This window comes from Dermacentor silvarum, chromosome 2 (genome assembly GCF_013339745.2).
Source record: "Dermacentor silvarum isolate Dsil-2018 chromosome 2, BIME_Dsil_1.4, whole genome shotgun sequence".
NCBI classification, from domain to species: domain Eukaryota; kingdom Metazoa; phylum Arthropoda; class Arachnida; order Ixodida; family Ixodidae; genus Dermacentor; species Dermacentor silvarum.
Genome location: NC_051155.1, coordinates 49,419,492 through 49,433,361, shown reverse-complemented (window position 1 = coordinate 49,433,361; position 13,870 = coordinate 49,419,492). Strand labels below are relative to the sequence as shown.

The following is a 13,870-nucleotide window of genomic DNA, read 5'->3' as shown; positions in this document are numbered from 1 at the left end:
TCCCAGCTGCACCAACGGCACCTGAGGGTGACCACAGGGCGTTCCCTCGGGTCAACGCCGCCTCCTGCCTCGGTCGTGGACCCAGAGTCTCACTCACGGCTGGTCTGGCAGGGGCTTCCCCACATCCTCGAGTCTCCTCAGGAAGGCAGCGGTGAGGACGGCGCGTCGTCCTCCACCACTAGGCAGCCAACTGCGGGTCAGCAAGCTCGCCCTCCGCTTCTGCCCAGGCCGTGGTAAGGCTGTGGTGCTGTCATTGTTGGGTTGTTTAGCGGAAACCATTATTGCGGAATAATGGAAATGGTTTTCAAAGAATACTTTATCAGTTCAGACTGATTTGATGCTTCTCTTTAAAGTCCCTTTAACACTCTCCTGCCAATGTGAAAGGAAGCTGTTTTTGAGTAGGCCAGTTCCTGTCGCAGCATTGATATTAAAGTGTATAGTGCGAAATTGCAGCGAGTAGAAATTTTCATTTTGACGGTACTAGTCCTAAACAAATATTTTGTAAAACGAAAAGGATAAGAAAGTTGCATAAAAATGTTGAGTGTTGCTTTGCATAAATAGAACCTAAAGAAATTTCAGAATGTACATTTTCAACGCAAGGAATCTGTGCAGTATTTCGTCAAATGTCTGCTTTTTATAGACAGAATTTCTTCATATTTAAGAAAATGTGAGCCTTAGTGACTAGCTCTAGCGCGATGCTGAGGTCATCTTCGTCGTCAACTCTCTGCAAAATAGACTCTCGGCGCGGCCGCCGGTAAGCGAACCCGCCCGAAAGACATTGACACCTTGTAGATAAGAACATTGATCTTTAAAACACACATAGTATCTTTAGATGAGCATGTGGCAGCAGCTTAATGGTTTAGAAAAGAAAGTGAAGCTTCATGCTGAAATCTGAAGAACTGATATTGTCTATCGTGTCACTGCTGCTTCCAACGTCCAAGAACTCTCGTGCAGATGCATCAAAATCGGTAAATATGCAATGTTTCCATGAATGAGTGGCGTACAACATCGATCCCATCTTTCGAACTACGACTGCTCATCGCTCCAAGCACACTCTTACTCTGGAGGCACTTTAATGTCCCCACACAGCTGGAAAAAAGATGCAGAAAAGACGAATAGTTCTTTAATAACCTATTACATGCTGCTGAGTGTTCAAGAGCACTCGGAAAAGAGCAAAGTACGAATTTGCAACCATCTATAAGTGGGCTGTCGGGCAGGAAAGTGTAAAGATGACTGACAAGGAGACGTAATGTTTGTGTTAGGCAGGAGTAGGAGTACACAGTATGTATGTGGTGTATGTTCTGTATGTGTGCATTGTAGGCTCATCTCATTATTGTGCATGCCATACAGAAGCTGGCTGGTACAGTGGAACTTCACTTATTCAATGCATGTTTGACTGCAAGAGATTTAAATTGATCGCATTCACTTGATTCTAACATGCACGGTAGCACACAACCTCCACATGCAACTGATGAGGTGAAGCGTGGTTCAACAGGCGTGTGGCGCCACTGCAACAACCGCAGCTCCTCGCCCCTAGCAAAAGTAATTCTTGCAAATCATCCATGGCTGATTAGAGTAACAGTGCTCGGGACCGGACAGATGGAAGGAGCGGACGGCGCTTCGTCCTTCCCTTTTGTTTGCCCTGTCCCATGTCTTGTTACTCTCTTTAGCTATAACAATGTACCAACCAGCCCAATTAAATTTGCATTTTTTTTTTTTTTTGCAGCTTGATTTCTTGCACCAAATGTGGCAGATTGATTGGGCAGCAGCTCATAGAGATTATCAGTACCAGGCAGGGCATAGCATTTGATTTCTTGAACCTCAAATATTAGGTTTAGGTTTAAAGGAACTGCCCACAACATGTTGAGATTTTGGGAGAAAACGAACGGACCATGATGTATAGTGATTTAATCTAACATGCTGTTCGATTAGAAATTGTAATTTTAAATTGGCACAGAAAGTCGAGAAAAACGGCATGTCGCGACACGTTGCGATGAAGCTGTGGTACTAGGGCTGGGTTCTTACCATATGAGCGCAGATTACTGTATGCAAGTCAGCTGTTGTTAAGTGCACCATACGTATTGTTAAAATTGCATTGTTTATATGTTTATAGGCGTTTGCACTTTATTCTATGCATAATTAGATCTAAGGGATGTTCACACTTACAAGTGGCGCTGCTTATGTGGCAGCGAGGGGAATGACAGAACCGTGGCATCCCTCATTGCATGGTGCACACATTATGCTGTACCGGACGCTAGTTAGTATTGATGCAAGTTCTGATTGTGCATTTGAGCTGAAATGTTTTGTCCCAGCTTGCTCGGATTTTCAGGAGACAACATACTTCCAAGAGGCAACACACTAAACAATGCATCACATGTAAAAGTACAGTTCATTGTAATGATAGTTTCATTCCATGTTTCGTAAACTTGGCTTGACTTGTTATGTGACCAAAGATTTTGAACAGGAAACCACGAAAGCACTGGTGCTATTATTGCAGAAATAATTCAACAGTTCAGGAAACATCATAAACAAAAGGGTAATTTCTCACGGCTAAGGCTGCACTTGTTTTCTGCTTCCCACCAAAGCCAGCTTGCAATTGCTATAGCACTCACCTCTCATCGTTTTCAGCATAAGAATTCATTAAGCTATTGAAACCTCCGAGTCGCTAAATTTCAAAAATGATAGATTGCCAAATCGCTAAATCTCTAACAAATGTTCTGCAGCGTTTTCGGCATTAGCACTGCAGTACTGTACACTCTTACTGGTAAGCGTTCAGTTGCACTAAAAGAAATTAAGTAGTGTATCATAAATATTCGTTAGCTGATTCCTTCAAACTTTTTACTGTTTGTGGATTACCAAGTAACTGCAGCCATGGATGGCAATAGCAAAGCTGGTACAGTCAAACCTCGTTAATACATACCCGCTTAATGCGTAATTGCGGTTGAAACACCTGGTTTTATTGTCAGCAGGCAAGTGGAGGAATTGGAGCCAGAATGGCATGTGATGACTTCTTGCTTCACAGCATTGTTGCAGTCTGGGGCTAGTCTTGGCGAATGTTAACATGCTGCTAGTATGGCTAGATGCATGCCTTGCACTTCTGCTTCTGCTTGTTAGCCCTGTGCATTATTAACGAGAGGAGGCTTTTTAGCTCTGTGTCACTGTTGAGGTACGTGGGAAATTCAGCACTGGCCAAACAATAGCATTTCACAACAATTTGAATGATATAATTGCTGCATTCAAGAGAAAAGATTAAATTCTTGAGGCCGTTTATAAATTTATATATATATTATATATATATATTTTTTTTTCAATACATTAGTTAGTGATTTCCCGTAAAGCAAAGAAATTTGACATCAGACTTATAACTCCTTGCTCCACAATAAAATAAAAAAGGATACCATGATTCTTGAAACAGTTAAAGTTATGCAAAGTGAACGAAAATGGCATTGGTTGCCTTGTAATAAATATGCTGATGAGTTGTGAATGCATTTTTTGCAATTCTCGTGTAAACAAAGTAGAAATTTCATGTGAACTGTCAACTAATTCATTAGATGATTTGTTTCCTGTGAAGAAATTTCAGTTCTACAGAACTTTGACAGCCACAAGGAGTTATAGAATTGTTAACCTTCATGTCCTTTTGTGTCAAATTGAGGATACAAACCAAAATTCGGCTCCTAATAGTCACTGGCATAAATATTTTCTTTTAAAGTGCAAGAAATTCATTTAAATCAATTCGTTAGTGGCCTCATGAGAATAGTTGTGCATCTTACGTGCCAGGCTTGAGCATAAAGCTTCCTCTGAAAGAGCCAGAAAATAGATTTCGCGAAGTGTTCACGTGCTGTGGCACAGATGTACCGCGAAATACCACAAGATGTTGGCACACAAACATCAATGCTGGCAGTAATTTCATGTGACACTGTGTTCAGCCAAAACATGCTGAACTTTCATTGCATTGACAAACTGCGTTCCACTTACTTTCTTGCGTAATGCTTATGGCAGCATTACTGCCAGTCTTTGTGATAAAGTGATTAAGGTTGATCAGTGTTGCATAATTTTGCCACCAGCGGTGCTGCTGTTGGATACATCACTTGGGATTTTGGTACACGTGTGCGCTAGTACGTCTCCGCTGTACTGGATATCTCTGTGCTAGTCGACAGTGCAAGCTAGCTCACAGTGGCTGATGACTACTGGCTGTGCTCGCCAAAAAGTTTTGACCTTGCCCTGTGCATTCTCTCTCCTTTTTTTACTCACTTAGCACATCTTCACGTGTTGGTAAGTTGAGAAAGACTTTGCATGCGATGCTTGTTGCTTGTGCATGTGTGCAGGTGTGCACATAATTCTGAAAAGCTGTTCACTCAAGCTGCTGTGCTTTCCTGAACATTCTCAGATACTCAATATGGCCACACCTTTTCGCTATCGTTCGTTGCCACGCCTGGCCGCTCATCCAGTCGGCTAACATTGACCTCCATGTCCTGATGCCTGTGAACACGGCCTGAAGTATCATGCATATATCCATTCATGCTGCCGTAACAGCACGATTGGTGACAGCAGGATTGGCAATGCTTGGCTGTGCCTGCGAAGCCACCAAACTGGCTAGTTCACCAAGTCTTTCGGAAAAAGCGTCCACAGTTTTTGTCGAGGGAAGTGAAACGCCGACTACGCATCAAAGCTCAAAGTGGGGTGAGACTTTAAGAGGTGGTATGGGAGCATTGCACTCAGAGGAGTCGTGAACATGGTCGGGCTTTTTAAATTCTTCATATAGTATCAGTTATAGTCGGGCTTGTAGAGCTCAGTCATTAAAACAAAAAAAACATATTTCAATTTTTGTTATTTGTTTTCGATTTTTCACATGTTACCTTTTTTGTCGCAGAGCCTTCAAATTTTGCATAAAGACAATGGTATACTACACAATTGTAACTGGAACTATAGAGATATGAAGAAATAAGGCACTCTGAGAGGCTTTTTATTTGGTTACTAAACTCGCGTTAGCTTGCAGATATTTATTCTAGTTCCATAGTTGTACGAGGCACTAACTCAAATGTTCACCAAATTTAGGTCGCATACACTCTACAGAAGTACAGTGTATGCACATTCTGTACATTCTGTACAAAATGTACAGAAGTGTCCTAAAATTGCATTCTGGGAAAAATTCAAATGAACAGGTATCTAACTGCCTAATTTATCAAAACATCCCAAGGTTACAGCCTTCATCTTGGTAAACATTACGGTAGCCTTTTTTCTTTCTAGGGTCGCCCCCCCCCCCCCCCCCCCCCGCTTTTTTTTTTTTGCTTCGGCTGTAAGTTTGAAGTCGCTTTTTTTTTGCCCTCAGCAAGTCCAGCAGTAGTCATGGAAACACACAAATGTCCAGGAGTGACCCCTACGTGCTTTAGCATGCTTCTAATTGCCTCTAAACTTGCATTTTCATTCAGTTTTTGTGTTCTCTCTACTGGCAACACTGAAAAGGGCACGAAATAGGTCTTTGACAGACACAACGTACTCTCCAAAGAGTACGCATCACCACAAACAAATAAAGAAGGAAAATACGAGAGCTAGAGACCTCTCTTGGGATGCACTGTAAGATGCCTACATAGAAAAAAGAGGCTCAATACCAAAACTTGTGTCAAACAAGTTATCTTTATGTGATGAAAGCTTTATACGAAATAGACTCAACAACTAGGCATGCCCACTTTCTGGTAGATGACAACTAAAATTAAATAAATATTTTGGAAGTCGAGCATACCCAGGTGTAATATATTTTTTAAAGCTATGTGCTATCGAAAGAACTCAAAATCATAAAATCCGATATTTTGGACCAAACAGTCCTGCCTTGCCGCTCATCAGTGCAACTGCAAGAAACCCAAACGTGTCGTGGTGTCCTCCCCATTACTGCTAACAGTCGTGATTCAACAATTTGTATTGGCATGTGTACTTTATCTTTCACCGGTGAGCGCTTTTCACCGGCTAAGAAATGGTAAACGCTATCGCTCGGCGCAGGACGCGCCTGCATGTATCGGAAGTTTTTCGAACCTTATCGACGCTTCTATCCGTTGTCTGTTGTGAACAACGCTTATGTAATCTGATTGTATAAGCGATGCGAATCGTCTAGTACTTTCTGGAAGACACACGGGCACCAGGGATTAGTCTGGAACCTTCGATGACTCATGTATAAAAGCCGACGCGTCTCGCCGCTGATGAGTTTTTTTATAGATGACCGACTATTGTGCTCGCCGCTTTTGTTGTAAAGTGAGTTAATTTTCTTTGCTAGGCACAGGATCGCCCAATAAAGAATCTGTTTCGTCTTTCACAGTTTTAGCACTGTTTTCATCACCGTCACTACTGTGTGACAGTATTGTGCACAATGGCACAGTTTTGATCACCTGAAGACTTCCAAATTTTATTAACTTGACAAAGTTGTACGTATTAACCTAAAATTTGTATCAACCATGATGGTATTGCTGAGGTTCTGCTATAGACTATCGTGCAACAGTGAAAGATTGAATTAATGCCCTTCATTTAAAAAAGTTCATTACTACAAGATGATCTTGGCAAAGCTGAGTTGATTAGGGTATCCCCTACACCGTAGAGGTAAAGTTTGTAGCCGCAGTGTATAAAATTGTAACTTGGTGATGTGTTGTACACGATGTGCACAAGCAGTGAGCCATGTCACCACTTTTTCTTCTTCCTCTCTCCGATTTTCACCAGATGGTGACAGGAGAGGGTCTTCCGCCGTGGAGAGGACAGTGCGGATCTAGTCTGAAATGCATGCCTCCACCACCTATGTTGCCAGCTGCCAAGCTGGCAGCCATTGTGCCGTCCAGCGCAGCAGCTCCTTTCACGAAGCAGAACGGACAACCAGACTTGGCAGCAACTCATCCCTTCTTGCATGAGGACGTGTCGGCAAAGTCGAGGAGCATGCAAGAAACTGTGCCGACGTATGCCACTACTGCTTCCCTGGCCACTCCTTTTTATCTTCTCACCCGCTGCATCGTCTGCTTTCGAAACGTGGTGCATCTCGCCAGACTGCTCGTCATGCTGAAGATCCTCATGCGTGGATTCTAGGTGCTACTACAAACTGGGTCTTGTGTGGACGACCGTTAGGCTAGCTTCTGTGTGTTGCTGTGGTGTCGTGAACTGCGCTGTTGCCAAGCAAAGTGCAACTATTCCTCCTTAAAGTGTGTTTTTTAGCTCTTGCTTGGTGAAAGTGAACTGGCAAGAAAAAAAAAAGAAACTCCACGAATGGATGTGCAACTACCTGGATGTGCTCTGTGCAGCTGCAGACGTGCGACATTGAAACTAAGTGCTGCACTATTTGTGCAGTTGGAGACGTGCGCTTCTGGACTATGCTCTGCAAGTATAGTGACCGAGCTACTTTTAGGCAATTTTAAACGCAAAATAGATTTTTTTTTTTATCGACTCCTCAGCTGGCCAAACAGACTGCTTAGCCTGCTTTTTAGTATGCAAATACAAGACCTCACAATGTACAGTGCTCACTGCAGACTCTTTTGCTTTCAAGAGAAACAAGCATCTCTTTTCCTGTGTAGAATACCCCCCCTCAGCCCTCCTGTGCGTGTGCGAGTGTTTTGTGGTTCGTACCAAGCGCTTTGAATGGACATTGTGTGCTGAAAGCCTCTTAGCACTTGACAAAAGCCTAATTGCGGCAAGTTTCATTTCACTGACCTGCAACTTTCCCAGCGAGTATTTTTTTTTCTTGGTTGGTGCAAGCAAATTGCAGTCTCATCTTTAGCAAACTGCAGTCTCATCCTGAGCAAATTTTAGTCTCGTCCTTTTTCTTTTTACACACAAAACCTCTGAAGCACAGCATTTCGTGTGTGTTAGGTTCGTGCACAGGAGACAAAAACCACGAGAAGTGTTGGCAGTTAGTCAGTGCAGTTGTTTTTAGCCAGTTGCCACTGTACCTTCGCTTGTGCGGTCTTGTGACTGTAACAGACTTTAATGTAAAGGTGGCCTTGCTTTTTAAAAGCATTGGCAAATGCTGTATCCTCTTGTATAGCAACGGCCTATTTATAAGAGCTATTTCAAAGAATAAAGAAGAATGATGATTGTGTTGGCTACACAATTCTCCCTCCCTTGATCGCCAAAAGATATCGTCTGTGATGTACAACGTTGAATCAAACCAGCATCGGTGTCGCAGCTAAAAAAAAAAAAAATCCAATAACTGTCTGCTTGATGCTGACCGACTGCACCACTTTGGGGCTACACCAGCGGCTTGAAACGTGCAGCATGAAACTGCAAAGCACAGTTGGCTTTCGAATTCTCATGCTGCAGCCAGGAAGAAAGATGTCGCGATAATGATTGCTAATAGCATCCTCGGAATAAGGGTGGCAACAGTTGCCTAGCCTTCCTCAGCTAATTAGGTTTTACTATGTGTAACACAATCTACCACTCCGCCAACCTCTACTTTATCTTGCAAAGTTGCCTTGAGAACCCCCATCTCTTCCCTGCTTTTAAAGCGATCTTCCTTCTTCGCCCACTTTGGACGGACGTCGGCCAGTCTCGCACAATAAAAACCGGGAGGGGAGTCGACTTGTGCTGGCAGCTGTCTTGCCAAGCAGACATAGGTGACTGGGTATGTGCCTGAACGAACAATTTCGGCACAGCTTATCCAATATTGGTACGAGGCCATTCTTGGCCGATCCCCCAGAGCAGATGTTCCGAGGTAAAGCAAGGGGTAGTGCTTGCAAATATCCGTCAACCTGGCTATCTGGTTTAACCGGAGGGAAGTAACTGCGGTCTTGCAAACCGATTATTTGGAGTTGTAGAAATATACTGGATGACCGGTTTACGTAACCGGTTATCCGAATAATCGAATATTCGAACATGAATATTTAGTACCATTAACTCTTGATTCGAATAATCCGCATTTGCATTTATTACGATATTACATGCTAAAAGCAACAATTCACAGCCTATCAAATTCGCTTTTTATCAGAGGGCTTCTTCATTTACGCTTCCATTTATGCTTTATGCATCCCTGAATACCGACAAAGGGCTATTATTTTTTTCTATAGAGACATATGTGTCTTTAGGTGCCTGATAAGTATGTAGGGCAAAAATATGCAAACTTTCCCATGAAGCTCGTATGGCATAGTCCAAACAGCATATCGAAAATAAAGGGCTTCAAAGATTACTCTGGTGATTATGGGTGACCATTGAGCCTTAATGTTGCCCACTAGTTCATTGGTGACCATTGGCAACGCCGTGCAATTCTCTTTAAGAATTACACTGGTAGCAATCACATGCATTAAAGGGTGTGGGTGTATTCAGTAATGCACGAGTGTTTTCAGGTCTTTGGTTTCACTGTAGTGCCATATTTCTCATCAACGACACTAACATGTACACTTACCAAAGGCAGACACTACTCTGGTATCCTTCGCTCACTTTGGCGAATTTTCTTTACAGGTGGTGGCAATTTTCATTCAGCAAAACTAGATAAATATCAAAGTAAAGGAAGAGTGAAAGGTTGCGCACAACAATTTAGTTGGATATTCATTACTTCGCAAACAAAAGATGCGTGCAAATTTATGAAACTAACCCACATTTATGTCGGGGATTGTGTGTAAGCTGATGACTTCTTCCTTACCATTACCTAATTTGTTGAGACAAATGGGCTCACGACTGCGTTTATCTTCTTTTACAAGGTGTCCCAGTTAATGTTAGCTAAGCTGTTAAATAAAGCACAATATACGATTAGGGAACTTCAGTGGTCACGAGACCTCTTCCGTCATGAGGATGATTATTGTATGCTAATTATCCAGCTAATCAAAGAAGATTAATGATAATGTTTTAAATTTTTAATTCAAGGTGTGCTTTTCGATGAAAAGCTTTTACGTCCTAAATTAATGTATCGAGTAATTTTTGTCATGTCATGCATAAAAAATTTTCGCCACTTAACTCGCAGCACGCATAATACGAAAAGCTGTGCATTTGTGCACGGTGGCACCAGTGGTTCAAAAAGCGACGGTAATGAATTTCTCTCAATGCCTGACTCGGCAACCTTCTAGAAATGACAAACTGTCGGTGCTGGTACACTAGTGGAATGCCCACTAGTTCATTGGTGACCCCTCCCGGTTTTTATTGGTTCACATGCATTAACGGGTGTGGGTGTATTCAGTAATGCACGAGTGTTTTCAGGTCTTTGGTTTCACTGTAGTACCATATTTCTCATCAACGACACTAACATGTACACTTACCAAAGGCAGACACTACTCTGGTATCCTTCGCTCACTTTGGCGAATTTTCTTTACAGGTGGTGGCAATTTTCATTCAGCAAAACTAGATAAATATCAAAGTAAAGGAAGAGTGAAAGGTTGCACACAACAATTTAGTTGGATATTCATTACTTCGCAAACAAAAGATGCGTGCAAATTTATGAAACTAACCCACATTTATGTCGGGGATTATGTGTAAGCTGATGACTTCTTCCTTACCATTACCTAATTTGTTGAGACAAATGGGCTCACGACTGCGTTTATCTTCTTTTACAAGGTGTCCCAGTTAATGTTAGCTAAGCTGTTAAATAAAGCACAATATACGATTAGGGAACTTCAGTGGTCACGAGACCTCTTCCGTCATGAGGATGATTATTGTATGCTAATTATCCAGCTAATCAAAGAAGATTAATGATAATGTTTTAAATTTTTTAATTCAAGGTGTGCTTTTCGATGAAAAGCTTTTACGTCCTAAATTAATGTATCGAGTAATTTTTGTCATGTCATGCATAAAAAATTTTCGCCACTTAACTCGCAGCACGCATAATACGAAAAGCTGTGCATTTGTGCACGGTGGCACCAGTGGTTCAAAAAGCGACGGTAATGAATTTCTCTCAATGCCTGACTCGGCAACCTTCTAGAAATGACAAACTGTCGGTGCTGGCATGTGCTGTTCTGCATGACATTCACAGCCAGGTGGTTTGCCTATTCAGGCAATGAGCGGAGTTCAGTGGCGTAGCCATCACGCCCAGCATTTGCGCCCCCCCCCCCCCCCCCACCCACCTCCCTGAAAGAAATTACTGGCTGTGCCATTGCCGGAGTTCAAATCACTTTTGGGACCGCTGTTGTCACAGTGTGTTGGTTGCAATCACTCAACAAAGTTTAAATAAGTTTGTCTATTTAGCCAGTAATTACTATGTAGAAATGACCTTGGTGGCACTTGAGGAATGATTACTGAGCGGCGTAGGTCTCACAGTCGTGTATTCTATCAGCTTTATTTAAGAGCTTCTAATGTTAGCTGAGATTCCCTGTACAAGTGAACATGGCTAAAGTACTATGCCCGACACAACATGGACAAGTGATTACTGTGTCTTTGATTTTTATTAATAGGTAATAAGGTTGCCATCGAAAGCACTAACGGTGTGAAAAGTGCTCCTTTGTGGCCGCAAAGAATCGTGAAATTCGGGGCCCGTATTCACAAAAACATCTTGCACTAGGCTTCTTGGCAAGAGCAAATTATAGCCAATCATTATTATTATTATTTGGTTTGTACACATATACACACGAGGACACGAAGGAAATAGGGAGGGAGCAAGCTGACAACTGCCACCGAGAGAGGTACAACGCCTGCCTACTCTTCAGGAGGAGGGAATATAGGAAATGAAAATATGATGAAAGAAAATAGGAAATAAAGAAATGACGGAGACACAGACAGAACAAAACAAAGTACAAATTATGTCTATAAACGGGAGGCCAAGTCAGTGTCCTTCAGAAAAGTTAGCAGGGCTCGATGGGCCTGGTCATGTAGAGCAGCGCACCCCCTTGGAAACAAGCAATCGTCAAGGGTCGCACATTGTAGTCCAATAAGTCTATATTCCTTAATTAGCAATGCGTGCTGCGCAGCAAATGTGGGGCACTCTAAAACGAGATGTTCAAGTGTCTCTCGGAAGCCACAAAATGTACACGATGGGCTGTCCACACGTCCTTGTCGGTATAGGCGTTCGCGCACCAACACAAATCCGACCCTTAGCTTATATAACAGTGCTCTAGCACGACGGGGCAAGCCTCGACCACGAACACGGGGAGGGAACGATCCGTCTGCAACACGCCATTCTGGGTGCTGCTCCAGGAGGAGTCTGCGTATCAGAAGACGAGCGTTTTCAAACATACATTTGTCATTTGGCAGTCACATTTGTGGTGGGCACAACTTGAAGCGAGGCGATCAGCCTCTTCATTTACAGCAATGCCCACGTGCGAGGGTATCCACTCGCCAATGAGGGACACTCCAGAGGAAGTAATTTTTTCGGAAGTTTCTTGGATACTGCATAAAAGTTGGGCTATCGTCGTCTTGTCTCAGTCTGCTGAGGGCAGCACGGGAGTCTGTAAGAATGACGACCTTCAATGCGTTTTCAGAGCAACATTATTCGCTGCCAGTTCTGCATTTGTTGATGAGGTTGGATGTAGTATTCTAAACACCCGTCTGATGCCAGTCGAAGGGCAGAAAAAACTGCAGAAGCGCCTTGGGCGTTGCTGTTACAGATGCGTCCGTGAATACTTTACTATAACCTCCAAATTTTTCAATAGGTGGGACTGGGCCAATTGAAATAGCGAGACAGGCTGGCTTTGTGTATTTCGTGAATTGACAGATAAATGGGGAAGGAACATTGTTGCGCTTCTTCGGCGTTGTGAATGAAGTAGTGTCTCCTGAACTGCGAATAACGTCCACAAACAATGCCACCATTTTCCGCATCCAAGAGAACGGGCGCTGAATCAGCCGATTAATCAGTGCTTGGCCGTCTGATGCTCGGTGCAAGTGCTCGATATGGTGTAGCGCTCTCTTGTCTGCTTGCAAGCTCAGGGGCACTGGTGCGCTTCTGTGAGTAGTGGAACAGATTGCGCCTCACGAGGTAAGCCAAGCATGACTCGGAGGGCAACACGATTGATCCCATTCCAATTGAGACATCACATTTGGCGGCACGTTCAAGACTGGCAAGGCATACATCACACCAGAGAGGACAGATGATTGGTATACCTTGTGGGGTCACATGTGCTCTCGGGACATAGGAACGACTGCACAGTAGTGCAAACAATCGCCAGGGCATTTATTGCGCCTTTCATACACCAATGCACACTAGCCGAGTTACAACCAATAGAACATTCACATGGGCGCGCGACAAATCAAGGAAGTACGACTCGCCGCGACCCAATAGCGAGTGAATATGTTCGCCCCATGCTGTGTCACCATCGCCTAGTCATTCACGTGTACGGTCACGCGAACGGTGGCGCATTCGAACGATCCGTGTTCGTCCATACCAGTGCCCCGCTCCGAGCCACGCGAGACGTCTCGCGAAGCATGGATCGGCGCACACGCGGGACGTCCGCGTCGCTCACCGATCCCAACCCAAAGAGAAAGCGCCTTTGACCTTTTTCTCCCAAGTCACCCCGCCGTTCGGTGGCGTTAGCATCGCGACACTCGTGCCATCTCTCGCAACGCGCCACAACCACCACGACCGCCTCCGGCGCCCAGCCACGGGGTGAAGCCAGACCACAGGAGACGCGTGAGAGTCGCGCATCCCCACAACCTGAAGTGCTGTCATCTGGACGCAGCCAGTGCCCCTAGCAGTCAAGGCGGCCACATACTTGAGCAGCGACCGGGATTTGCACCGCATACAGGTAATGTAAGGGCACCAAGAGAGGCGATCATCGATAATTATGCCCAGGTAGCGGTGGTGTTGTACCCATTGTACTGGTGTCTCTCCTAGGTACAGCCGGCTCTTCCTTCAATGAGCCCGTTGCCTTGGATGATACGCAATTGTGGCTGACTTAGCTGGTGAAATCTGCTGACCAACTTCCTCCAAGTACTCTGAAGTCGCATTCAGAGTTCTCTGCAAGATTCCATGAAGACGTGGATCATAGTGCGA

The 13,870-nt window shown here is 43.9% G+C and overlaps 1 protein-coding gene across 1 annotated transcript in view; it reads left to right on the top strand.

Annotated features, from left to right (window-relative positions):
- The window catches only part of LOC119441463 (autophagy-related protein 9A-like), a 174,978-nt gene extending 166,901 nt beyond the window's left edge, over window positions 1–8,077 (top strand). Inside the window, exons 18-20 of the mRNA XM_037706078.2 lie at window positions 7–233; window positions 4,256–4,272; window positions 6,703–8,077. Coding sequence (XP_037562006.1) covers window positions 7–233; window positions 4,256–4,272; window positions 6,703–6,752 — 294 coding nt within the window. The 3' untranslated portion in view covers window positions 6,753–8,077. The remainder of the gene's footprint in view (window positions 1–6; window positions 234–4,255; window positions 4,273–6,702) is intronic.
- The last annotated feature ends 5,793 nt before the right edge of the window (window positions 8,078–13,870 follow it).